Here is a 27,849-nt window from a genome sequence, read left to right on the forward strand (position 1 = left end):
CCCCACGGCCCGGGGAGCAGAGGGCGGGGTGGGCGCGGGCCCGAGACGAGAGTCCTTGGACCCACAGCCCCGGCCGGTGCGGGCTGGCCATGCACGCTGATGTGTGCCGCTGTGTGCCTCCGCTGTCACCGCCACTCGCTGCTCTGCGAGTGCGCAACACGGGCCCCAGACCCACAATCTCATTAAGTGATAAACATTGTGTGTTTAGTGTAGAGTCAACCGATGGCGTTGGCCTGATGTGGAACGGTGGGTGCTGGCCGGGCCCTGCGCGGGCGACGACCGGGCCCGGGAGTCATCGCGGTGGTTTCTCCTGGGCCTCGTCCAGCCCCTCCCATCTCCAGTTTCACCTCTGAAGTCACACGGTCATCTCCTTACAGATCTGTGAGCACTCCTGTGTTACAGCCCCCGACGGAGGTGGACAGAACAATGGCCGCCCGTGACCGGGTCACCCCGCACGGCAAAGCGGCCCTCACGGGGGGTGGAGTCGGCTCTTGAGACGGAGAGATGGTCCTGGAGTATCGGCTGGCTCACCGTGCATGCCCCGGCTGGTCTTCGGGAAAGGGGTCAGGGAGGTCAGAGTCAGAGAGGAGGGTGGCTGTGGATCAGGGGTCCCGTGATGTGCTTTGAATCAGGTGGAGGGAGGGGACAGGGGCCAAGGCACGTGGGCAGCCCCCGGAGGCTGGACACGGCGAGGCAACTGGCCATCCCAGAAACCCTCCAGGACCGGCGCAGCCCCACCGGCACCGCTGTGGCAGCCGACTTGAGGCCCACCGAGCACCTCTGACCGCCAGAACCATAATATAGTAAATTCGTGTTGTTTCAAGACGCTAAGTTTGCGGGCGTTGTTACATCAGCCACAGGAAAGTGACACAAACTGTTCCAAGCCAGCTTGGTCGATTCATCAGTATCATTCCGAGTTCTCTGAGTTACTGTCTGTAAGCAGGTACTTTTTAAAAAAGTGGTCTCACCCACCAGCTCTGTCTCCTCTATCACCAGGGGGTAAAGATCATGTAATACAGTTGCAGTAAATACATTTGCGCTGCCAGTGATTTGGATTGCATTGCTTAGGAAGGAGATTTTGACTAAACTCTAAGGATAAAAAAGGAGTAGCACTGTCCCTGAGGAATTTTTCTCAGTTGTGAAGAAGAGACAAAAAGAAAAATTAGTTTCTCTTTCTATGTCTGGATGTGTCCGTATCTGGTTGTGATTTCCGGAGCTTCTGCAGCCACTTTGTGAGCAGAAGGGGAGCCAGCTGACCCTCTTCAAAGGCACAGAGGAAAGCTGAAGCAGCCTGGCTTCTGGACAATAGTGCTGAAGCTCTCAGCTCGCCGACCAGCTGTGGAGGGGCCCTGACTCTCTGACTCGAGGCTTCTCGGTTCATGCTGCTGAGGAAGCCTGGCTCGGACACCTGACAGGCATTGGCTGCTCATAGCTTCAGACCCTCATCAGGAAGCAGGGATGGGGGGCAGGAGGGAAACAATTGCAAACAAGAAAAGGGGGGAGGGAAAAGAATCGCGTAAAGGATAGAGGCCAGAAACGTTGCAAAACCAGGAGGAAAATTCGTGTCAGTAACTTGAGTCAAATAACCCATTGTATTCATTTCTGGGTCTGCATTTCCCCAGTTGTTTTTCCATACGGTTCCTTCTACTTCAGTTCGAGGGAAGGAGACGACTTCTCGCTCTATTGTAAAACGTGCCATCAGAACCACCTGTGCCGTGACATCAAACCCCACGGTGCCTCCGAGGTCGGAGTGGCAGGGCGAGCAGGCGACGGGTGAGCCCCTGTGGCTGCGAGGGGCCACTCAGGCCGTGCGGCACACCTGAATGTTGTATGAGAACTACGTTGCTCCGAATGTATGGAAGGAGCCTGAATTCTGTGAAGACACTGTCAGCCACAACACCCAGTCCTCTGTGGGTGTGAAAGCGAATCGCGTGCCTCCACATCCGGCGGTTTCCTATCGGAAGCTTGAGGTCGGCCGTCGTGGGGGTTTCTGCACCACCAAAGTCAGCGGGTGCCGCCCGCCAGAGGTGCCGCCCATCGGGGTGCTGGCCCGGGAGCCCACCCCTCCGCCGAGGGCCACAGCGAGGCATCTCGGTCCTCTGCCCTCACTGGCGATTTTAATTTCAGTAACGGTGGGCGACGTCTTATCTCCAATCCTAATGTAATAACATGATTAATATTTTAACTCCCTGAATTAACCTGCTCAAATTGGTTGAATTCACCTACAAAAATTAGTAGTACATTGAAAGACTGAAGTCTCGGGCATTTTCAAAATTACGTCGTTCAGCCTTTTCCATTTTTTCTCTCTTTCTGCATGAAAACTCTCTACACTGCGAGGAGAGGGCTCCACGGGGTCCCTTCGCGTCCCCGTCTCCCCCAGTCGGGGGCCGGAGAGAGTCGCGCTGTGACTGTCCCCTGGGCTGCATCGAACACACAGCGGCCTTCTGGAAACGGTGGGCCGTGGCGCACAGCCCCGGACACGGCAGGGTCTCGCAGGCTAATAACCCGGGCCTTGTTGGACGCGTTTCACGAACCGAAAGTGCCGGGGACTAGGCGAAATCAAAAGCCCCTTTCAGCTGGGGAAAAAAAGAACAATGAGCCTGAATGAGCTGGGACTGATGAGTGGGCAGTTCAATCACATTCCGCCTTCGGGCAAAGTCACCGCGCACGAAACAGAGCCCCGCTCCTCGCCCGGGAATCAGGAGGGGATGGAAATGAACGGTTCAAAGTCGTGCAGAAGGGCACGGGCTCCCGGACGGCCGAGTCCAGGAGGCCGGCAGCCAACACTTGCCTGACATATTTTGCAGAAATTCCCAGAAAAAAAGCACACGGAAAGAGAGGGCGTTTGATCCAGACAGGGTGGAGTAAATTACTAAGGAGGAATTCATTCATTCATCCATTCATTCATTCATTCATTCATGCATCCACCCACCCATCCGTTTATCCAACATCCCGATCTATGCGGAGGGCCCTATGACACGCTACGTTCTGGCCAGACATAAAGCAGACAGAGAGAGACCTAGTGAGGAGACAAGTTGTAAACATGTGTGTGCGTTGTGTGTGCACATGTGTGTGGTGTGGTACCGAGTGGTGATGGGAATAAGCGCCTTCTGTGGGCAGAACTCCGGAGCCCTCTTCGTTGTCCACAGGCGCTCTCCCCTCGCCTTGGAGGTTCCGTGTCTGGCCCTGAGGTCCAGGAGGTGGGGCGGGAGGGCAGACGGGCATCCGGAGCGGATCCTGCCTGCTTTAGCTCCCTTCCTGCCCCCTCTCCTCCCCAGGAGGCGTCCCCTGGGCCTGGGGGGGAGTTGAGATGGCTTCGTGCGAGCGGCAGAGCGTGCCTGGGATGAGCCTCGGGCTGTCAGGCGTGCAGCTGAGCCTGTCGGTCACCTTGCCCGATCCATGGGCAGGGCCTCTGCCCTCCGTCCCTTGTGGGGGTGTCCACAGCCGGACTGGTCCTCAGTGTTCTTGGCACTGACACTGTCTGGTGGCCGCCTCCAAAGCCTAGCTGCTGGCTGAGTCCCAAAGCTCAGCTCACGGGGTGCCGCTGCTGCTGGGGTCCAGCCACATCTGCCACCCTGTCCCTGGCTCTGCGCCGTCGCCTCCAGTCCCTGCGGTGACTGGAAACCCCTTGGGCCGTGCCCCGAGAAACCAGGCACCAAAGACAACCACTCTCTACCAATGCACCCACATACCCACGCACCCTGGGGTGCCCCTCAGCCTTCTCCACTGGTTTACAACACACCCATGTGCATGATGTGCTCAGGTATGTGTGCATGCACACACGCACACACACACATGCCTGCAGACAGGTACACACAGGGCTTCCACCCTGAGCAGCAGGCTCTGGGACCCTGATACCGATCACCTGCTCCCCATCCCCGCCCCCTCGGGGGCCCAGACTTCCCCTCTGGGCCAGGAGGCACCCCCTCCTGCTTCCCTACTCCAGCCGGAAAGGCGGCAGCAGACCTCACTCGTGTTACTGAGCAGGTCAATATTTGGGTACACATGTAACCATCATGTAATTATACTAGAACGCGTCCGATGCCATTACAGTCGAGCAAAGCGATGCTAATAGTGGTGATTAGCGTCTACCTGGCACCAGTCTAGATGGCCCGCACGAGCGCACTAATGCATTACTCACAGCAGACGGCCGGAGTGCGTTCTGTTCTCTCTCCCAGTGTAATGAGGGCACCGGGGTGGCTCGCCCAGGGACACGGGAGTGATTAGTGGCCGCGGCAGGGGCAGGGCTGGGATTCAGGCTCCGACGTCTGAATCCCTAACTAGTCACGTGTGGAGAAAGCACACAGGGTCGGTGAGGTTTCATCAGGAAGAAATAGGTCAGCGTCGAAATAGGAGGGACGTGTCGGCAGGTATTCAGCAAAGAGCAAGGTGTGTGTTGTCACCGGGCCCGGGGTCGTGAGGGTGAAGTGTCAGGACGTGACTGCGGGGAGGGGCCGCGGGGACCGGACCTACAGCCCTGGCTGTGCCACGGCGAAGCGTCTGCGTGCAGCTGGCGCCCCGCGGTGAAGGGCGTTCTGACGAGGAGTGTGCCGCGGGCAGGATGTCTCCGGAAAGGACGGCCTGGCTGCACTTGGGAAGGGACTGAGAGAGGAGAGAGACCGGGGTCGGGGGGTCGTCTCAGAATCCGCTCACTGGCTGATGCACTCAGCAAAAATGAGGTGACCTGGACACGGGGAATTAATACGAAACGTCACAGATCGCAGCAGTACAGCACCCCGGGCCCACAGTTCAGTGAGGGTGACAGGGTGTAGGTTCCTGTGCACGCCCCGCAGAGGCCCCCGTGGAGGCCTGTAGGAAACGTGCCAGGGCCACCAAGGCCTCATCCCCCCAGAGGGCAGCGGGAAGTCCCCAGGGCTGGGTGCCAAGGCAGGGCCCCCCAAAACGACACACCTGAGCACCTCTAGGCTCCTTCCAGTCTGGCAATAAAATTATGGATCCCGTGGGCTTCCTGCATTACAAATGCTGAATAAAAGTGAAATATGGTGCACAGCAGGTGCCTTAGGCAACCCTGTTCATTGTGCAACAAGCATGCAGCAGCCTTTGCTTTAGAGTTTTTTATTTACCCCCCGATTGATGATCCACTTTTTTCAGCAGAGGTTGGCTCAGGAGGCAGGTGATACGGGGCATCGGCAGTGAACCGAACACGGTCCCCGTCCTGGGGGGCGTACGAACTCATCTCCAGAAACGTTTTCGCGGCTGAAACGTGACGGCATATGAGCATCTGGGAAGCGGCCACACACACTTAGGAACCAAAGGCAGAAGCACAGAGCCCGCGGGACCCAGGGGCAGAGAGAGCAGGAGGTGTGAGGGGTATAGAGACAGAGCAGGACCGCCAAGAGCATCCCAACCAGCCCTGCTCGATCTCCGCCGGAGAAACCGCCCACGCCGCCGCGGGGAAGGCGGAGCCCGCTGTAAGGGGAGAGGTGCCCCCTCCCCAACGGTGTGATGGGACGAACTCAAGTGACCCTGCTCTCTGCGGGGGGTTGAATTTCCTCTCCGCCCCCTTCCTTCATGGAGTTACAGGACACATACTCTCTCCACCGTGTAGTGAGGACTTGTCTTTCTCGCGACAAGGAAGACACAGCAACGTTTTTAAAGCTCTGCTCGGATATTGCCGTTCAAGGTGCTCGCTTCCGAAGGACAGCCTGGTCTACAGATCATGTGTTCTCCGCGTGTCCCTGGCGTGTCCCTGGTGTGTGAATGTGGAAGTCACTCACTTGTAACGACCACACTGGCTGTAGAAGGGGGACACATAGCTAAGGACACTATGCGGTTCGAGGCTGAACTCTGAAGTCGAGATTCCACGAGACATAGTTTCCTATGAAAAAGTTGACAAAGGTTTTCGTTGCTAAATGCATGATCAGTAATTTTACATAGTTATTCAACCAGCGTTAACTACACAGTTGTAGTCATTTTGTGATGTTTTTGTCTGCATTCAAAATATATTGAACAAAGTACAGGGTTATTATGGTGACCCTGACCCTCCCAACGCCAACGCCATTTCGGCCGGCCCACCTGCTGGAGACCTGGCTGCGGTGCAGGCGGGACACCGTGTCCCTCACCCAGCCGACCCTGTCACGCACAGCCCGTCCCCACCACTCATCCTTCTCCCGGCGTCCCCGACCCGTCTTCCTGGCTGGCGCCGCGGCTCAGGCCCCAAAACGAGATCAAGGGAAGAGACACTTCGAGTGTGCGTTTTGGTGCATGTTTTGCTCCTTCTGTCCTCCCTTGGTTTTAAAAAAAAATGCTACTTTAAGAGCTGTAGAAAATATATGTAAGCTTTGTGACAGGAGGCGGGGACATCCAAGGCTCCCGGACGAGGGTCTGTGCCGATTTGCTCGCTGCGCCTGAAAGCCCAGCTCTCGGACCCCGCACCGGAGCTGGGGCCCCTGGGCTGTGAGCCTGAGCGAATGTGAGCTCGGGGTCTGCACGCAGCCGGCCCCTCGCTGTCGGGCGCGCGCTTCTGACAGTGACGGGAAAGGGGGTTGTTCGCCCCTGGCTGGCGTAGCTCAGTGGATTGAGCGCGGGCTGCAAACCAAAGCATCGCAGGTTCGATTCCCAGTCAGGGCACATGCCTGGGTTGCAGGCCTTGGCCCCCAGCAACCGCACATTGATGTTTCTCTCTCTCTCTCTCTCCCTCTCTAGAAATAAATAAATAAAATCTTTTTTAAAAAAAGGAAAAAAAAGAAAAGGAGGTTATTCTTTGGGATGACTTGACTCCGCGGTCCCACGCCCCGGGAGGGAAAGGCGAGAGGGTCAGTGGTCAGTGGTCAGTGGTCAGTGGCAGGAAGGTCTGGGGGCAGGTCCTGGCTCCACCATGATGCGGTCTCAGGCACGTCACCAAGTCTCTGCGACCCCTCGGCTTCTCCCCCTAAGGACACAGCACTGACCTTGACTTTCGCTTGAATGTTTCATCAATTTAGGCAGGATCGCCATCTTTATAAGCTTGCGTCTGTCCATCCATGGGCATATCCAGTGATTCCTAGACCAATCTGTCTTCCATCAATGCTGGCCAACCGTCTTCTGTGCTCATTTCCAGAAGTCTCACATGTCAACCATTAGTTTTATCACCAGTTCCATTAGGGAGGTTGTTTTGCTTCATGTATTGCTGTTGCAAACATTTAAAAAATATTTTCTAAGTGGTTTGTTAATGACACGTAGAAATGCTATTGCTGTTCTTCCATGCAGCGAGTTCCCTGAGCCCCCTTACCGATCACCGGTATTTGTCAGTTCCTGGGTGTGCCCCACGGGCAGCCACACTGGCCTCAGGGACAGTTCCCTTGTGTTTGCACATTAGCCAGAACCTCCAGTACCATCTGAATGAGAAGGATGCTGACAGTCTTCTTGTGTCCCCTGTCTGACCATCGGGAGAATGTCCCTAATGTATGGGACATTCACCATTAAGTATGGTGTTTGCTACTTTTGCATCGAGTTTTTATTTTTTAATGAACGACTTTATCAAACACTCCATCTGCATCTGTTAAGGAGATCTCACTTTTCCCCCTGTAATCAGAAAGGCTAACACGAGGTTGAAAGACCCGTCTTCCAGCAGCGCCCAGCCTGTCGGGCCGGTTTCCAGCACCTGCGGGACCCCGTGCGCCCTGCACGGCGTCTGCCTCAGTGCCGTGGGGCTGGGTCGTTATCTGATTTCGGCGTCACGGCGGTGCTGCCTCCAGCAGTGAGCTATGTAGCTCCTCTTCCTCTTTGAAGTCTTAAAAAGAGTCTGTTTGTCTGTTTAAACAGGCATTTTTCTGTTCTTCTAAGGGTTAGTCATTTCATTGTGACTCAATTGCTGTTTCTACAAAGATTTTCTCTTCAGTCTGTAAGTGACTTGAAAGTGTTTATAAATTACCAAATGTGGAAGGTTTAGACTTTTGGCTATCTTTTAGTTAATAATTTGTTATTTAATTTTCTTCAGAAAATGTGACGTGTATCACAGATTATCTTGGAATTTCATCAGACTTACTTTGTGGCTTATTACTCATTTCGTTTCTGATGTATCTCATATATGCTTATGAAGAATGTGTCTTTTCTAATTATTGAAAGCAAGGTTTTGTGTAGGTCCATTGAGTAGACTTTATGTCTGAATTTCATATTGAAAAGTAAACAAATTATGATTAAAGAAGTGAAAAAAAGGAAAGTAATATTAGGGGAACTAGACCATCAGATATTAACACACATTAAACAGCTGTATTAACTGCATTGAAATAGTACTGGTTCATGAACAAGAAAAGCCAATGAAACAAAATAGTAAGTCAAGAAACAGGGTTTGTGACACAGTGATACCTCTAATCAATGGAAGACTATCTGATACACACGTTGGAAAGACTGCGTAGCCACCTGGAAAAAAGCCAAGAGTTGGAGGGTCCCTGAACTTTACACCAGGAAAACATACAAGTGGATTAGTGCCTTAAACATACAGAAAAGACGTCATGAAAGTCCTAGAATAAACATTTATAGATTATCTTTTCCAATTGTTTCTATTCTTTCTGCTATAAAATGGGTGGTGGGAGAGAATCTTTTTTTTTAAAAGATTTTATTTATTTATTTTTAGAGAGGGGAGGGAGGGAGATAAAGAGAGAGAGAGAGAGAAACATCAATGTGCAGTTGCTGGGGGGTTATGGCCTGCAACCCAGGCAGGTGCCCTGACTGGGAATAGAACCTGGGACACTTTGGTTCCCAGCCCGCGCTCAATCCACTGAGCTATGCCAGCCGGGGCTTGAGAATCTTTCTAATGATGACTCAAAATTCAAAACCCATAAAAGACTGTAAACATAAAAAAAAAATCTGCACGGCAAAAGAAAAAACTGAAGCCCCCATCCCCCACAAAGAGTGAGTCTCCCAGATATAAAAGAGCTCCTCACCCCACCCCACAAAACCTCAGTGCATCCTTGGGGGGGGGGGGAAGTCAAAGGATATGAAAATACAGTTCAGAGTAGAGAATATACAAATACTTCTCAAACATGCCTTTAAAAGTCGATTATTCTCACAGGAAGAGAAATGTTAGCTAAAACAACCCTGAAATACCAGCGCACTACCGGTGAAATACATTTTATCTGTACCATTGTCAAAAATCAAACCCTGATAGCATTCTCTTTGGAAAGGCAGTCAGAAAAAAATGGGGGTGTCATTTACTGGTGATGGGAACATAACTTGTTGCCATCCCTCGGAAGCACCATTTGGAAAGGTGTCAAAATTTCAGATATGTATATCCTTTGACAAATTTGTCTTTTAGCCAGAGAACTGAACCCATTTGTATTTCCTCCGATCATTCCTTCCCTTGCCTTCATCCTTTGTACATAATCTCTTGTCCGCGCTCTCTCCTGGAGGTGGGTGGGTGGGCACAGCTCTATCCAATCCCCCGAGGCTGCACTGTCTTTTCCTGGAAGTGAGTTTCACTCCTGTTCTCTTGACAAGGATCCTTGCCCTTCAATATGCTTGACTAGCCAGTCAAGTCCAAAGCTAACCAGGAACGCGGGCGTCGTCCCCATCGGTGAAGGCGCCTCAAGCAGGTCCGCTCGCCCCCTCCCGCCTCGCCCCCTCTGCCTTTTTCCAGAAGCAGAGCTTCGCTCTGTAAACGCACTTTAAGTGACGGCTATGATATTTTTTGAATTTTTATAATCCGCATTCACTGAGTCTCATCAAGTTGCCCAACCATTTGTTTCCTCTTACTTCCTGCATGTCATTTCTTTGTCCCGTGTTCAGCTCACTTTTTCATACATTTTCTCCTTTGGTAAGGACAGTGATCCATGGTGGCAGGGCGGTGGGGGGCGGGGGGACAAAATGAAACAAACCCCCTCAGTCTCGGCGACACGCCACACCCCCCCCGCTTGCCTTAGCTGTGAACGGCGGTTCAGCTGAGTGTTGCCCTGGAGGCTAATGGTCATCGTGGTTTCAGCCTGGCGAGGGACTGCCGGTCTGTCCTGGGACCTCTGTTTTGTTGATGAGGACTACAGGTTCAGTTTCAGTTTGATCTTTTACGTGTCACCTGCCGTTGGTTTTTAGTTGCTTCTACGTCTTTTCCTCCACTTTGGAGCTGTATGGTTTTCCCGAGAAGCTAAGCGTCTTCCGTCTGAAGATTCACAGCAGACTTCGATTACGAAAGATTCCCAAGCATCCCTTCTTCAGATACTGCCCTCGTCCCCTCTCTGTCCTCTCTGGGGACCCCATGGGCCACGTGAGGGAGCCCCCCCCCCAGGCGGGGACTCCCCTGCCGGCTCCCCAGGGCCCTGCCTCCCTGTGCCGAGTCCGCACAGCTTCTCCGTCCTGCCGCCCGGGCCCTAACTCTCCCTTCGTCGATGGCCCATCTCCTTGTCAGCTCAGCTGCTGGGTTTTTAAGTTGGTGATGGGATTATTTTCTGGGAGTTCTGTTTGCTTCTTTCTAAAGTAAAATGGTCTTCTGTGTTTTCAAACATTTCAAAAATATTTCTTTTCAGATGTTATTCTCCTGTTTCTGGTTGCTAGTTTCAGAACTCATCTGCAGGCCTCCTGGTCAGCTGAGTCTCCCTCAAGGGCGACTCTGTTGCCATGGTGATCGGTCAGCGGTAGGGGAGGTCAGACCACTGGATCATGCAAATGTTAACAATGCATTTAAAAAAACAACGATTGAGTACAGGCTGCAAACCAAAGCGTCGCAGGTTCGATTCCCAGTCAGGGCACATGCCTGGGTTGCAGGCCATGACCCCCACCAGCAACCACACATTAATGTTTCTCTCTCTCTCTCCCTCCCTTCCCTCTCTAAAAATAAATAAATCAAAAAATCAAAACAAAACAAAACAAAAAAGACAACGCAAGGTGCTTTTCCACAGTCCGAAAACAGTTTTTCCTCCTCCTTCCTAGACGTTGGATTTGCGGTGGGTTTCTCCGTCCCGGGAGAGTTTTTCCATTGAGGGCTTCGTCCGGCACCAGCCTCTCTCTCTTTCCCTACAAGCTCCTGGGAAGGGATTTCCTGGTCCCCTTTTCCGTGGGGGGACAGCCCTCCAGGTGGCCCAGCCGTATGCAGGAGATTAGCTTAACCCCCTTCTCTTGCCACATTCCTTCTTTTTCTGAACTCCTGAGACGTCAGCTCCTCTGCCATGGCCTTGGCCTGGCCCGCAGCCGTCCTCCCGGGGGCCGAGCCGTCACCAAGAGCTCGCTCTGAGACTTTGGGCTTTGCCTTTACCTCCAGCAGCTGCAGGTGGCCCGACCTCGCCTTTTCATCCACACGCCACACTGGGGTTCCTCGGGCTTTGTAGCAGTTTAAGGATTCACATCAGCTTTGCCTACTCTCCTGCCTGAAGTCTCTTTCTTTTTGACAATACAGAGGACTTTTTATGTTAAAAAGTCACGTTTTTGGACTAAAAAAAAAATCTCACGTAAAAAACATGATCCGAGTTGTATGTTCAGTATCATCGCAAAAATATAGAATGACACATTATTTCCGGTCATTCATCGCGACCACGTCCGCACACACTGGAAAACCGGTGGTGCACCCGTGTTTGAGACCCGCCACGTGCCCGCTGTGGGCGGGGCCTGAGGCCCGCGTAACGTGTAAGGCCTCCTGCAACAAATGCCACAGCTGAGAGGTAGCGAGTTCAAGTTTTATCCAATGAACGTCACAGCAAGTCCCAGTGGGACCAGTGCATGTGTGCAGACCAGTGCGCTTTGTCCGACCGCAGCTCTGAGAAGGGTCCTCAGAACCCTTCCAGGACCCCCAGTAACAGGTCCTTAGGGGGGCTTTATCTGCTCACTGAAGCAAGAATACGGAAAGTGTAGGAGCAAACTTCTGATCCGAGCATTTTTATGAGGACCATTCATCTCACTGTGCTTTTGACCTTTCTATATGACATGATAACCTGAAACATTTGTGATGGGGAGGAAATGTGATATTTGATGGCCTAGGTCAAGTTAGAGTTTTATGTATTGCTTTTGACCAAAGGTCACTGTAAGATTTAGAGATCGGCTTGTAGGTATTACGTGATGTTTAAAAACTTATAAAACCTATTTTTAAAGAAAGAAATTCTATGAATAAAAGTACTTGACACTTTTAACATGGTGAATACTCAATAGTCACTGATCAGTGGTCACCCCTGAATTTCAGCCGATCTGTCTACACCAGCCCTTGTCTGCGGTCCCACTGCAGCCACTGTGTCTGGCCTGCTGGTGTCCCCGGGCCACACCGGGAGAAGAAGAGCTGCCTGGGGCCACACACTAAATGCACAAACACTGACACACACCGATGAGCAAAGAAGTAGGTTTTAAGTAAACGTACAGTTTTGTGTCGGGCTGCATTTGTAGCCATCCTGGGCCTCACGCGGCCCACCGGCCACGGGCTGGACACCCCCACTACACTTAGCTTTCTTTTAATTCCGGACTTTTTCGTATACACTTTAAACAAAGATTTCCAAGTTTTACAAAGTTTGACAAGTACTATTTCCATGGTAACACTAAAGACATGTCAAGTGTAACATTTGTTGAAAAAAATCAGTTAACAGCCAAATAATGTAAAAAATTTTTTAGAAAGGGTTTCCTACTCAATAAATAATTAGAATGGCCTTTTGCAAATTTAGGTGGACAGAGAAAGCCAGCAGTCTCCGCTCCAAGGGACAGTGGTCGCCACGTGGCAAATGCACAAATGCCAACTGTGGTGTCCTCCTTGATCTCTTCTCCAGACCTTTGCTTTTCATCTCGAATTACTCCTAATATAGACTTTAAAAAATGGCTTATACTATTAGCACCTAATGTACTGTTTATGGGCAGACAGTCATAAGTTTGCTTTCTATGCTACCATGAAGACAGAAACTCTCCCTTCTAAGTCGTAAAATAAGCAGAACAGCAAAGCGAGACCTCGGGGATTTCCGGTGAGATGAGGGTGAACAGAAGCACCCAGAAGCCCATTCCAATAATCTATTAAATACTCACGAACCCCCTGACATGTACACAGCCCCTGTACCCCTGAGGGAGAAGCCAGACACGGTATTTGCAGGCGACACACAAGTGCGGACACCCGCACACACCCCTTCCCGCGGCGGGCCGGCCCCACCCCTGCACGCTCTGCCAGGGCCCCAGCCGCAGGCCTGGGGACAGTGGGGGGCACGGGCCGCTGCTCCCCGGCCGCGGAGGCCTGCCGGAGAGCTCACACAGGACGGATCCGAAAGGTCCGGTTCAGCACTCAGCCTGCAGTCACCGAGCACACGCCTGCGACGGGCCAGACCCTCTCCGGGCCGCGACAAGCTCCTCGAACACCAGGGCCGTGCAACTGCGATGAATAAGTGATAAGGGCTACAAAGGCAGTCGGCCGGGGTGGCGGGGGGTGGAGGAGGCCCCCCTGAGCTGACATCCAGTTCAAAGCGGCGCCAGCGCCTCCGAGTCGGAGGGAAAGGGAACGGGGCATCCGACCTCCGAAGGCAGCCTGCGGGGGGGTGGGGGGGGGGAGTTGGAGCGCTGAGTGAGGCCGGGTGCGTGGGCAGTGGACGGCGCGTGTCTCCAGGGAACAGTGCTGGCGGGAGGACGCGTGGGGCCCAGGGAGCTGGACGGCCAGGGCGGCCCTGGGGGGGCCTCAGCCGGGACCCACGAGTGTGGAGAAGGGCGGTGACGGGGCAGGGAGGCAAACTCAGGAGCGGGGAGGCGTGGTCAGGGAGCTAGGAGGGGTGAGACACCGAGATAATCTCCTTTCTCAGTCTCTGTCCCTCTGGCTCTTACTCAATTCACTCTCACAATCCTTTTCTCTTCTCTTCCTTTATTTGCTCTCATGTTGCTTTTCTTTCTTTCTGAAAACTGTTGAGCATCAGAAGCACCTGTGCACTCAGCATTTGTTTTCTGAGAACACACCCGTCGGATGAATGGGGGGGGCGGGCAGCCACTGCAGCTGTGAGCTCGTTGGAAGACCCACTCCGTAAGCACGGCGTGGGGAGGAGGGTGAGGTCGTGCGAGGGACAAACAGTTATGGCAATGTCACGTTAGCCCAGGCAGGGGACACGCACACCGAGTCGGTGCTGGAAAAGAGGACGAGGGGAGAGACGAGGAGTGAAGAGCTGGGCAGTTGTAACAACGCCGAACCGCGCCCTGCCCAACCCCACCCAGGTCTAGGACACGACCACGGAGGAGGAGGCGGTGGACAAGCTCCTCCCAGGGTCTGGAGGACTGGCTCGCCCTGCGCCGTGACTCCTGGCTGGGCCGGCCGGCGACTCACGCGCCCTTTCTCTCTCTGTCCTCGCAGGTAGAAATCGAGAAGCTGGATTACCACCACTACCTGCCTCTGTTTTTTGACGGGCTCTGCGAGATGACGTTTCCCTACGAGTTCTTCGCCCGGCAAGGAGTCCACGACATGCTGGAGCACGGCGGGAGCAAGATCCTCCCTGTCATCCCGCAGCTCATTATCCCGATAAAAAGTGAGTGCGCGGGCGCGGAGGCGCCCCTCCGCCTGCTGGGCCCGCTCGGTGACAACGCGCTAATTAAGCCATAAAACAGCAGACCGACGCCAGCTCCCTGTTTGCGGGGGGTTGTCATAAACTGACGGATGGGGCCGCACACCCCCCATCTCCTAATGCGTCCCATCATCCGCGCTGCACGGCGGCCTCGCCGCGTAAACAGCCGCGACCGCACGGGGTTCGCGCTAATTTAAAGCGCTCCGCGCCGCAGGAGCCACGCCGCACCGGCGCGAACCCGCAGGTGCAGACATACGTCAGGGTGAGCCTGTGTGCGCGCCCCCAGCCCCCCAACTCCCCAGTTCTGTAGCTTTTAAACTATGGTAGAAGCACAGTTCTGTTTGGTGTCTTCCAGGTAGTAGGATTCATAATTTCAAGAAAAAAAAATAATCTTGCGTGGAGAAAAGGCTCACGTGACTGAATCTTGAAAATTTCCATCCAGGGCAGCTTGCTCCGGGGCCTCTGGAGTAGCGCTGTCACCGGCTGTATCTGCTTGTCCGTGATGAGATTGCGCTTCCTTCCTGTGGCCAGATTCCCCAGCCCCAGCCCCACCCCCACCCCCGGCGTCGGCGTCGGAGGAGCTGCCTGCAAGCAGCCCCCTTCCACACCTGTTTCCGAGTTTCCACGGTCGGCGGGTGGGGGGGCCTGTAGGGGCTGCGTCCCTCCCGGTCCCCTCAGCCGGCTGCCACGGCTGCTGCTGACCCTTGTCACAGGGCCGCTTGGCTGGGGCAGGGCTCCAGCCGGGGACAGCCGGCCTCTCTCTCCCCAAGTCCGGACGGCCAGGCCCAGCCCCCTGACCACCCACTGGGGAGCCGCCGGGTTCTGCAGCACCAAGCCGAAGCAGCCTAAGTGCACGGTGCCCCGTCTGCCTCTGTCGGGACAGGCGGCCTCCGGCCGGGAGACACAAGAGGCCGGGCCCGCCCCCGCTGCCTGGCCTTCTGTTCTGGACCCGCCGTCCTGCACCCCCACCCTACGCTACCCACCCTGGCGTGCGCACCTGCCGTCCGGGGCAGCGACGCTCAACCTGGCCCACCTCTCAGCACGGCGCACTAATGACAAAAATTCTGCACCATACACCCCCAAAAATCTCTTGCCAATCTGACAAAAACTCGGGTATCACTGTGATTCATTCACACTGGATGGCCATTCTTGGGCTGGCTGGTATCCTGTTTTCATCTGACCGTCTAAAGGAAAAGGGGTCAGTGCCCCCTGACTGGAAGGTCAGCACTGCTGACTGCAGGTTTTAAAAGTCCTTGCACCCACCGGCTGAAAGTCACTGGTCCAAAGCACCGCTCCCCGGACCTCCCTGTGCAGACAGATCATCTCCACGCCGCCCCGGGGTGGGGGGTGCGGCGGGCCGAGATGCTGCTTGCCTGACAAACCCCTGGTTCGTGCTGCCCCGGGGAAGGAAAAGTGAGACACCCTCTCAGGAAGGCGATAACTTTTTTAAAAAGCCAAGGTAGCTTGTAAAAAAATATGGTGGCCATAAAAGCCCCACACAAACAGTCTGTGTGTGGGAGACTGTTTGGGATAACTACATATAAGTGGGAGAAAAGTCACTAATTACAAGGGGAAAAAGAGACTTGGTTTGGGAACTTCTTTGAGAGACTGTCCCCACTGTCTGGTTGTTCCGGCCACACGGTTTTGGCGGGGGCTGCCGGTCACCGAGCAGTGGCAGGAAGTGGCCCTCCCTTCACCCCTGCCCCCTTTCACAGCCACCACCTCACAGTCGAGTCGGTCGTCAGCTGCTAACACCACCGCCACCACACACTGTTCTCTGCGAATCACACCTCCGCTGTGACTCCATGACTTTCCTCAGCTTATTTTCTTAGCATTGGTAATTGCCTCTCGTCCCGTGTGCTTCATTCGTACTATTTTTTCAACTATTTCAGGATCTAGCGAGTGAACATTATTTTCCTAACATCAGACGACCCACGGTTTTCTCTCTCTTCCTGGAGACGGTCCTCCTCGGCCCCTCCGCCTGTCTGCTTCAATCTGGACTCCCACGGCCTGCCCCTTCTCGGCCCCACACACTGTCTTCAAAACACACTGAGACCAGAGGAGGTCTCTCCTGCTGTGCTTGAGGGAACTTGACCGACCAGGATGGGCTGGGTTACGCCGCAATACCAACCATCTCCAAAATCAAGACCTTGAAGCAGTGAGTGTGTTCAAGCAAAGGTGTGTCTCTCGTGAGCTCACACCTGCGCAAGGTGGGCAGGGGCTGTAGTCATTGCCATGGCTCAGGGACCTAGCCGGACAAGTGTCACTGGTCACCGGAGCAGAGGAAATGAGACCCCAGACGGGTGTCTGTGACCATGAATGCACCATCCTGGAAGCTGACACATTTCCCTGCTATTCCCTGGTCACTGACCAGCCCGGGTGGGGGCGGGGGCCCCATCTGATCTCAAGGGGCCCGGAACAAGCCAGCACACCATGGGCGCTAGCAACCACATATTGTAGAGTCTCTGGATTCTGTTACGTTCTTCTGAAGAACATCAGCTCTAATCCTGACAGTTAGCTTGTTCAGCGTCAGCTGCAAACTTCCTCTGTGGACAGCAGCCGAAGTTCTCCCATCTCCAGCTGCTGCTCCTCCTCGGGGCCTCGCCAGCCCTCCCTGCTGTGCACAGCGCTCAGGGGCCAGCGGGGGCCGGGCTTTCTCGTGGGGGTTCAGTACACCCCTCTGTTTGTGCCTGTGCCCCGGAGCCCCCTCCCTCCAGTTTTCTACCTGCCCCGCTAGCCCAGAACTCTCTCCCGTGACACCCCCACCCCTCCTTCTGGCCCGCACCATGCACTTTAGTTCTTACTGGAAAAACCTTTCAACTCGCCGTCCCACCTGGTGCAGGTTCATTTCTCAAGGACAGACTCCCACCTGGTGTCTGCAGACTCTAAATCCTTTGGCATGACCTTCAAGGACTCCCATTAACTATCTGGCTGCAAATCAAGCTTGGGGCTTTATTTTTAGTTTCTTTCTGTGCACGCTGTGCTCTGTGGTCCTCCCATCCCGTCCCTTTGCCATCTCCCGGGAGCGCCTGGTCCCACCGTCCCCCACCGTCCGGAGCAGCCGACATTGAGGGAGCTTCAAGCCGCGCCCCAGCAGCGATTTCCCTGCAGGACCTGGTCTGCACCCTTTCCCCGCCCTCCACTCCTGCCCCTCCCACCGTCTTCCCACGCCCATGGAACCTGAACTCTTCCTCTCACGTCATCTAGGACCTGATGCTAGAAAGTAGTACGTCCCATAGCATCTAAAGTGCTGGTTAGTGCACACTAGATGCCTCAAAACATTCGCAAAGTTAATTCCATCAGCTACAGAGCTGCCGCCCGTGCTGAACTCGGCGTGGGCGTCACAGTCGAGAGTGTGAATTGCCATTTGGGCTCGCCACGGCACTGCACATTATACAAAAACTGTCTCGAAAGAAGTCCTAATACGAAACAACAAATAAAGAGGATAATGGTGTAACGCTGTCCACTTATTGGAGAAATTATTAAAATGGCGAGAGCAAATTTTCGCTTATGCATCCACATTCTCGCATGTGATCCTTCGTTTGGGCAGCAGCACACACGTGTGTGTGGTGGTCGGCCCGAGGGCAAGGTGACCCCGGCCGCGGCCAACAACCCCCGGAACATCGCTGACCTACAAACAGCACGCGAGACAGCGGCCTCATTAGGAGAAAACGCTAATGAGCTGAGGTCGCCCAGCGAGAAAGGACAAGCCTCCACAGGCACCACTGAAGCAGCAACATTTTCAAAAGCAAAATATTCTCACTGAAGAACACCCCCTGGAAAAAAAAAAAAAAACAGACCAAGCAAGGATAAAACAGGAGAATCCATATCATGATACAAAAGTTGTTTTGAGAATTCTATTTAATTAGAAAGGAGCTAGTTAACACCATTGAAAGGCGTTACCTTTCATTTGTGGTCTGTTCGTTTTACATATAGACCTTGAAATTTTCTAGGCAAGATCCTTTTATAAGTGACAATAACTGTAGGAAGTAGCAATGGTTTTTAATTTGAGAAGAAAATATCGAGTTTGTTCTGAAACTGTGGAAAAGGGGTATATATGACTTAGAATTATTTGGGTAACAAAATGCAAAAGGAAAACGGATTCAAATTGTCCTGGAGAGTCCGGTTTGCTTCCTAACTCACAGGGGAACTGGACTGGGTGGAGGTCACGCCTCTACAGTGTCCCGGTGGGGACCGTGCAGGGTGATGCCAAACCTTCAGTGCCTGTTGCTTGGGTTCGAGGGTGCACACAATTCAAGGAGAGAAAGCCTAACTTTTGAACCGCTTCCCCGTCTTGCCTACGCAAGAGGAGCCTGGGCAGACGCCCGCTGGGTGAGTCTGTGACCAGCCCCTGACGAGCGCACCTGTCACCCCGTGAGGCGTCCTTGGCCTGGCGTGTCCCGGGGAGCCCGCTCGGCCGGGTCCTCACACTCTCTTCCCAGGGGCTCTCGGGTCGCTTGCTTACTCAACCCCAGACCTGAACCACACACTGGCGTCAGGCTTCGCAGGGTAGTTTTGCAGACTCTTTGCTCAGGGAGGAAAGGGTCCCCCCTTCTCGGAAGCGGATGCATTCGCCCCTTTTCCTGTTCCGTGGCACAGCTCTCAGCCTTCTCGTCTTGTGTCCGCAGACCCTCCCGGCTCACTCGGGCTGCTGCGTCGGCGCTCGGGAAGCGCACACGCCTGTCCTCGGCGGGGTGGGCACGGCGCCACGGAGGTTCGCGGCAGCCTCGCCTGGTTTAGCTCTGAGAGTGGGGCCCTGCCGAGGCCGGGTCCCCCCTCCCTTTGGCCGTCATCCCCCCTGTCACCCCACACTTGCCAGCTGAGCTGAGCCAGCAGTTGAAGGACCGGGGAGCAGGGTGCCCCCAAGACACGCCCCTCTCTGCTTTCGGACAGAGCAGGGTAGTGACCGGGCCACGCTGCATCCCTGTTGGAGGCGTTTGGTCTGTATGGAGCCACCGCGGAGCAGCGTTGGCGGTGACGGGGTTGGCCAGGAGAGTGTCGGGTTGCCCCGTTCCTCGGTGTGTGCGTGGGAAGTGGGGAGCTGCCCATCCGTCACGCCGAGGCAGGACGTTGAGACCATCCCGGTGCCTGCGTACTTTCATCTTTGACACTAACTGTGTAACGAAAAGGAAGGCCAAGCACACCCACTCAACACTAAATGGTGTTCTGCGGTCCTCAAGCCAGAATGTGTTCTTGTCTGTGAAACAGGGAAGTGAAAGCGTGTTCCACTTGTAATGACAGAGCCTACGTGGAAAAATCTGAATCTTGGGTAGGGATAGTGCCTATCTATCTCTAGGGATGAGGGGAAAAGTAATGCTTTTTAATGTAACACTTACTAGAAAACAGTGGATTACAGGAGGCACTGTAGCACTGGGCTCCTCCCCCCACGTCTACAGTGGCTGAGTTAAATCTGTGACGCTTTAATTGTCCCAAAATGTGAGGACTCAGTCCACCCTGTGTCTGCACAGCAACTGAGTCCTGTTTTGGAAGGAGAAACACTTCCATCATTTCAACACCTAAATTTGGTTTGAAAACCTATGTTGGTTTTTCTATTCTGTACTTTAATATTATATGGTTAGTGCCTCTAAGCTAGCAAAATGTATATTCACTGGGATGCAGTTCAGCTAATACGATATTGGGCTCACAACCTCAAATATTAATGAAACATTTTAACTTCAGAAAAACAATACTTCAAATACTTTAAGACATCTATGATAGGCAAATTGAGACAGGAAGTAGATTAGAGGTTACTGGGTGCTGGAGGGGAGGGGAGGGGGAGCTTCTATTGAGTGAGGAATTTCTGTTCTGGGTGATAGAAAGGTTTTACAAATAGATAATGGTGATAACTGTACAACATTTTAATTGTGAATACAACTGTGCAGCATTTTAATTGTGAATACAATTAAAGCCACTGAATTGTACACTTAAAATGATTAAATGACAATAGATAACATCTATACTTTATACAATAAAATAAAAATCAGTTATTTAAGAAAAAGAAATAAGAATGAGAGGAAAAACTAAAATGTCTGTTCTCAGCATTACAACTATATATATATGTATATGTGTACATATGTATATATATATATATATTTTAGAAAATCTGGCCTCTTTCATATGGCCAAAGATAATTAGAAAGCAAAGATTAATTTAGCAATTTTTTATATTACTTATAGAACACACTGGATTTGCTCAAAAACAATTAGCACCAGTAAGGGAATTAAGTAAGTTCGCAGTTACAAGTGGGCACACAAAATTCATGTGCTTTTATGTATTTATTATCAATAATTTCTAGAAAGCATATCGGGATAAAATGATCTTACACAAACAGTAACAAAATATAAATTTTCTGACTAAATTTCACAAAGCTATGCAAAATCTGCATGAAAATACTATAAAGCTTTCAAAGCAGCTTAATTGAAAATAAGAAAAATTAAAGATTATATATATATATTTCTAATGGAAAGATCCAGTGATTTAGTAGGAAAAATGATAATTTTCCCTAAAGTTATTTTCTAAATTTATTGGAATTTTAATCAAAGTACCAAGCAGATTTTTTAACCTAACCAAATTATTTTAAAGTTTGTCTCAAAATATATATGGTTAAGAATAATCAAGAAAATATTGAGAAAGAATAAGGAAGCATTTAAATTCTGCTTCATTAAACACACATAAAGTTATAATCATGAAATGTAATGTTTTTAGGGAAGTATACGAAGTATATTCATATTTTTTTCATCAGCAATGTAAAAAGGTTGGTTTTTAGTGGACTAAAATCCTGTGTCTACATATACCTATGAAAATGTAGTCTCTCCTGTTAACATCTAAATATGTACATTTCTAGTATTTTCTGTTTATATTTTATTCTATAACAGGAGATTCTAGTGAAAATATGCTTTGCAGCCTACTTCTTTACTCACCTGTATCTTCCAAACATTTTCCTGTCATTAAAATATTTTTCTCCCTGGCTGGCGTAGCTCAGTGGATGGAGCGTGGGCTGGGAACCAAAGTGTCCCAGGTTCGATTCCCAGCCAGGGTACATTGCTGGGTTGCAGGCCATAACCCCCAGCAACCGCACATTGATCTCTCTCTCTCTCTCTCTCTCTCTCTCTCTCCCCCTCCCTTCCCTCTCTAAAAATAAATAAATAAAATCTTTAAAAAAAAATACTTTCTAAAAAAAAATAAAAAAAAATATTTTTCTATCAGATGACTTTAATAACTTCCTCATTTTCCATTGTATGGATATACAAGATTTTGCTTAAATAAGCCATTGTTTTTGAAACATTTAGGTTGTTTCTAATTACAAGTAAAAGTACCTATCACACCCTCCCTTCCGGAACTTTCTGCACGGCTGCCCCCTTCAGTAGACCGAATGCCCGAGCGTGGCACTGCGGGGTCCCGGCGTGCACACACACGACGCTGGGAAGACCCGTGGCCCGCCGTGTGGTGTCTGTGAGGGTGCCTCAGTTTCCACACCTGCTTTACATCCTTAAAAACGATTTTTAATATGATATTCAAAATTATGAGGCAGTGCTTTGTTTCGTTTGATTGTCACTGAAGTTGAACATTCTAGAATAGTCGTTCATTTGTATTTATCAATTTGTGTTTTATCCAGTCACATTCTTTGCCCACTTTTAAAGTAGAAGATTTCATCTGTTGTTGGTTTGTGATCGCTATTTTTATGTCAAGGATATTAACATTTATAGTAACATGCATTAAAAGTATCGTTTAGAATTGATTGTTTGCTTTTTTGTTTTGTTTGGTGCTTCAGGGATTGGAAGAAGTAGAAATATTTCCATTCCTCCTGATTCCACAGTAGTGAGCCATATCTAATAGTGGAAAATGTTCTCTTTTTACAAAAATTATAGCAATAATAGATTTCATGCTTGAGAAAATCATGCACGTAACTTATAACGATCTAAGATGAATGTTTCACCACTCTGACTTTAAATTATTTGTCCTTATTCTATAGCAATGTCTGTATATCTGAGAACTCTGCCTTGTTGATGATTCTTGAAGGCAGAAAGCACTCCAGTGGAAATCCACTTTCTTTTTTTTAATTTTATTTATTTATTTTTAGAGAGGGAAGGGAGGGAGAAAGAGAGAGAGAGAGAGAGAAACATCAATGTGAGGTTGCTGGGGGTTGTGGCCTGCAACCCAGGCATGTACCCTGACTGGGAATCGAACCTGCGACGCTTTGGTTCGCAGCCTGCGCTCAATCCACTGAGCTACGCCAGCCAGGGGAAATCCACTTTCTGAACAGAAAGGCCCCACTGCTGAGAGAAGGCATCAGCAGGCTTCTCATGCAAGGCCCTCTCCCAGACCTTGAACCTGGGGTCCCGAGTCCTCACTTCAGTCCTGACCATGGCTCTCAGGGCCATCCCCACAAGACAAAACACGTTACTTGTTTTTCAGGCTGAAGCATCACATTCTCTTTATATCTGTTGACAAACTTTCCAAACAAAATAGAACTTTGTTTCCAAAAAAAATGCTTTTTAATTTAATTCTACTGGTATATTTAGAAGAAAAAAAAAACCACTTCCAACTTAACAGAATATCTTAATTCCCTGAGAATGAGAAAGGAAAATAGAGGAACTGAAGTGGAAATCTTGGCCGAATGAAGGGGCTTCTCCAGTACGTCCCCGGCTTTATTTTGCAATGGCTGTCAAGGTTTGAGGGCCACTCCTTGGTCACTCAGGGGGACATGAGGTCCCATTTCCAAGCCCAGTAGGAGTTACAGTTCAGGCATTTTATTGGGCTGACCAAAAAGTCCATTACACTTTTTCTGTAAAATAAAAGACACGGTTTTTCATTTTCACCACTGGCTTTATTGGTTTGGGTATTCTGAGGATGTCGGCTGTCTCCCACTATTGACTTCCAGTGGGTAGAGGCCGGGGTGCTGCTAAACATCTTCCAGTGCCTAAGACAGCCCCACAGCAAAGGGTTATTTGGCCAAAATGTCAACAGTACCAAGATACTTCACAAACCACTTCTGATACCTTCGATCAGTCACAGCGCCTTCTACATAACAGCACAAATCTTTTTCTGCATTTCAGTTGTGTTTTTACCTGTTTTGAAATAACAAAGCATAATACACCAAAAATGTTGCGTATCTTCCACCTTCAATTTCAAAAGGGCTGCACAAAAATTCACCAGTCTTGATGAAGTTTGTTTTTTAAATGCGCACTGATATGACAGCTGTCACAATGACATGACAGCTGTCACAACACCATCTAACAAAACCGTTTCAAATGAAGTTAAAGACAGCTCAGCACTGCCAGAGCCGTCGTGCAGAGAAAACGTGATGGACTTTTTGGCCAACCTGATACCTGTCAGTCACTGCCAGTCCGATAACATTTCACACCACCACGTTGATTTGCAGGGGTTGTCATCAAGTGAAATAATCATTTCCTAATAGCTATGACAAGCCATCGTGAGGGAGACAATTAATTTATCCCTAAGTGATCGATGAACTATACATATAGGCGTAAAGCTAAACAGCAAAAGTTGGAGGTCATTGTTACTCATGCGAATGAAAAGTTGACTCCTTCATCCGAGTGTTCCCTACGGCAACAGTCCGGCATTGGTCATGGATGAGCCCACGCGAGCCTGTCTCACTGCGGGCGTGGAGTGCTCACCGTAACCGAAGAGTGCCGTGGAAGGCCGGCACTCAGCAGCCACTCTGGCCACTGAAGGCTTCTCTGCAGTCCCCAGGTGGGCTGTGCCCCTGCCCGGACAGCCGCCTCCCCCGATACCCTCCGTAGGCTCTCCTGCTTGTGATTTTGCAGGGTCCACAGAAAGGCTTTCTTGAAAAAAAAAAAAAACAAAAAAAACAAAAAAAAACAGAATCCACAACATGCAGTGAGAATTAAATGCACTCAATTATACACTTACTTGAATATATATTAAAAAATATGCTCGTGTGGTTCTGTTTCAATGTCTGGTCTTCCATGAGCAGTTCACAAAACATTTAGCTGCACGGGGCTGTGAGTCCTCTTTGTGGGGGGCGGGGGGGAGCAGGAGGGAAGGGTGAGCGGAGAGGAAAGGCAGCAGCCCCGGTCTCACACACCCGATCCCATCCCGGCTGGTTGATGAGGCAACTCGGGAGCCAGGGGTCGTTCGGCCGGGGCAAAAGGGGCTGCAGCCGCACCGTCCCTTTCGGCACCAGCCCGCACCTGCATGTGTCTTCCCACCGCGTCTAAAGGATCCCACCAGAAACACCCACCCAGTGACACCCCCACGTGGGAGGCCGTTTCTGCGCCACCCGGGGCTTGGGTCACACATCCCTGAACGGAACTCCTGTCCACATGAGCCGGGGCAGGGCTCCTGGTGAAGGGGGGACTCCTCTTTGCAGGAGGGGGGCCCTGTCTCTAGCACCCGCTCCCTCTCCTGGAACACTCCTCGCCTACCTGATGCGCACTCACCTCTCGGTCTGTCCCTGTGTCCTGGAGCATTCCGGACCCTCTAGACCGGTCCCAATGCCCCCTTTGATCTGCTGTTTAAACGTCCCGCCCTCCTTACGACCCCTGCTCACACCGGTAGAGCGTGTCCCCTCTCCTCCTCCGCACCGTGCACCCCCCAGCAGGGGGCGTCGCGGTCGTCGGCGCTGTGTTCCCGAGTCTGAGCACCGTGACTGGCGTGTGTAGCATGTTCTCGGTGAGCCCGTGGCGAGTGGGGACCAGGGAGACAGACACACGCGGAGTGCTCGGGGTGTCATCCCCGGCGCACGGAGGTGCTGGACCCATGGGCGCCGCCGCCTGCACCAGGGCCTCCCGGCTCCGCGCGGCCCCCAACCCCGAGCAGGTGCAGACTCGGTGGGGGGCTCCCTGGGAGCAGACTCAGTGGTAGGGGGCTCCCTGAGCGCAGCCCCTGCCCGTGATCCGTCCTCCTCGGGGCAGCGTTTCCGCCGCTCCCGGTTCTCGGCGGCGACTCTGAGCTCAGCCGGCTGGCGGGGGTGGTGATCGCGGACGGCCGGAAAAGAGGGAACTTGGGGGTGGGATGAGACCAGGAAAAGGCCCCTCTCTACCCTCCCCCCCGCACTGGTTGTGGGAATCTCTACCTGCCCTTCCTCACCTGCCCGCGGCTTTCTGACACCCTGCCCCGGATGCTCGCGTTGCGGAGGCTCCTGGGCCAAGTCGCAGCGTTCTGTCTTCAGTGGTCGGGGGGACACGTGTGCGGGAGGGCCTGGCTCACCCGGTGCGGTACGGGGGCGGCTAAATGCTGGAGTGAGGGCCACCTACCGCTCCATGTGGGTCGGCTCCCCGGCCACCTCCGTTCATACCCGGACTGTGTTTGCTCCCCGACAGAATGCGCTCTGCGCGAGGGGCTGGGGGCTGCCGGGGGGGTTCTCGTGTGCCAGCCCCCTTCTTGTTGCCAGAGAAGGCAGAGCTGACCCCATCGTATCTTTAAAACTTGTTTGTGGTTCCAGAGGAAAGAGCTGTGCAACCGCCGAATGACACCTTATCGTCTTACATTCTTTACTGAGAACTCAGTTGGGTTCAAACTTACCCTCAGTGTCACCCTTGTGACTGGCTGGCGTGCACCTCATTCTGCAGGAAGTGGGGTCGGGGGGTGCTGACTGTGTGCTGTGAGCAGATGCCGAGGTCATTGGACAGATTCTAGGGGGGTTCACCCAGCAGCAGTGTGGGAAGACAGGTTGCGGGGATAGGTGAGGGTGTGGGGAGCAGCTGAGGAGTGGAGGAGGGAGTGGGAGACCAGGGCAGGGGGGAGGGGGTGGGGAGACCAGGGCAGCGGGGGAGGGGGTGGGGAGACCAGGGCAGCGGGGAGAGGGTGGGGAGACCAGGGCAGGGGGGGAGAGGGTGGGGAGACCAGGGCAGGGGGGAGAGGGTGGGGAGACCAGGGCAGGGGGGGAGGGGTCGGGAGACCAGGGTAGTGGGGGAGGGGATGTATAGGAGGGCATACATTCAAGAGAGATTACAAAGACAAACCAAGAAGACCTGGGGATGCGAGGACCGTGAGGGATGAGAGACAGGACCTGGCCCTGCCCGGCCGGGAACCGGGCTGTGGCGTTCCTAAGCATGGGAGACGGGACCAAGAGAAAGTCTGCGGCAGAAACTTACCTTTGGGACAAACCGACTTTGAAGGGCCCTCCAGGTCCAGGAGGTTGGGAACAGGGCCCGGAGTTCCAGGATGATGCAGGAGGGCCTCACGGGTGTTCTGCGTGTGGCAACATCCCTTTCGAAAGCCTGGTTCCTTTCGTCCCTCCGTAAGGGGCACGTGCTTCAAGGTCATAGTCAACCTTTCTTTTTTTAATGAGGGTAGACTATCTTACAAATAAGGGCCTTTGACCTGGAACAGTCTGGGGCATCACAGTGTGTGAGTCACCCCCTTTGAGTCGTCTTCTATGATACATGCTTTCTACTCAAATCTGCAAACCTTCAGTCATCTTAGAGAGCCGGTCAGATTCCCATGATCGAGGAGCCCGGGGCCGGGGGAGTGTGGGGTTGCGGGCCGGGTTCACTCGGTCAGTGGCCGCGTGCTGGCCTGGGGCGCTCTGGTCCTCCCCGGGGGAGGAGCACACGGCACCGTGCTGTGAGCCTGTGATCGCCGCCCGTGTCCCATCCTACCCCGCGGTGCGGCCGGTTCCTGCATCCGCAAGGGCTCCTTAGAACCACTCGGTGTTTCTCTGGCCTCTCGCAGTTAGTTACGGCTGATTCCTTTTCAAGTTCTAGACACTCAAGACTTGGCTTTCCTTCCCTGCATCCTCGAGCGTGTAAACATAGTTTGCATTCCCTTCTACCAAAAACAGCCTTGGCGTGAGCCACCAGCCTGCAGCCTCCACCCCCGCATGCACCTGTCCCGGCTCCCAAACTAGCCTTTGCGTCTCGGTGCCGGTTTTAAGAGCAGGGTGGGTTGTTAACAGGAAATGTGTCTGTTGTCACCCTCAGGGCGTCCTTCAACTCTGTCCCCTTTCATGCCCCCCGTGCGTCACGGCCTCCCTGGGAGAGATGGGAGGGTGGCTGAGGGGTCCCGCTCAGTGGGGAGCACAAGCAGCACCCCGACCAGATGGTGCTGATAGTGTAACGGGCGGCAGCGTGTCCTGCGAAGCTGTAACAATGAGGCCCACCCCCTCGGCGGTCCCCAGCAGAGGACCGCTTAGATAAACCGCCCACCAAGTCGATGCACCTAAGCATGTGGAGATTCACGCTCTTCATTCTGGCCTGTTCCTTTTCCTGCCGTTCAGATGCCTTGAACCTCCGGAACCGGCAGGTCATCTGCGTCACTCTCAAAGTCATCCAGCACCTGGTCCTGTCGGCCGAGATGGTGGGCGAGGCCCTGGTTCCCTATTACCGCCAGATCCTCCCCATCCTGAACATCTTCAAGAACATGAACGGTGAGTGATCCCACAAGGCAGTGCGCCTGCCGAGGCCTGAAAAGGGGCGGTGGTTTGAAGCGCAGTTCA

General features: G+C 52.6%; 1 protein-coding gene across 1 annotated transcript in view; it reads left to right on the top strand.

Annotated features, from left to right (window-relative positions):
* Positions 1-27,849, top strand: part of PACRG (parkin coregulated) — a 367,271-nt gene that overhangs the window by 180,070 nt on the left and 159,352 nt on the right. Inside the window, exons 3-4 of the mRNA XM_045843455.1 lie at positions 14,219-14,390; positions 27,631-27,780. Coding sequence (XP_045699411.1) covers positions 14,219-14,390; positions 27,631-27,780 — 322 coding nt within the window. The remainder of the gene's footprint in view (positions 1-14,218; positions 14,391-27,630; positions 27,781-27,849) is intronic.

This window comes from Phyllostomus hastatus, unplaced genomic scaffold, assembly GCF_019186645.2.
Source record: "Phyllostomus hastatus isolate PE091 unplaced genomic scaffold, TTU_PhHast_1.1 phas_contig_40, whole genome shotgun sequence".
NCBI lineage: Eukaryota > Metazoa > Chordata > Mammalia > Chiroptera > Phyllostomidae > Phyllostomus > Phyllostomus hastatus.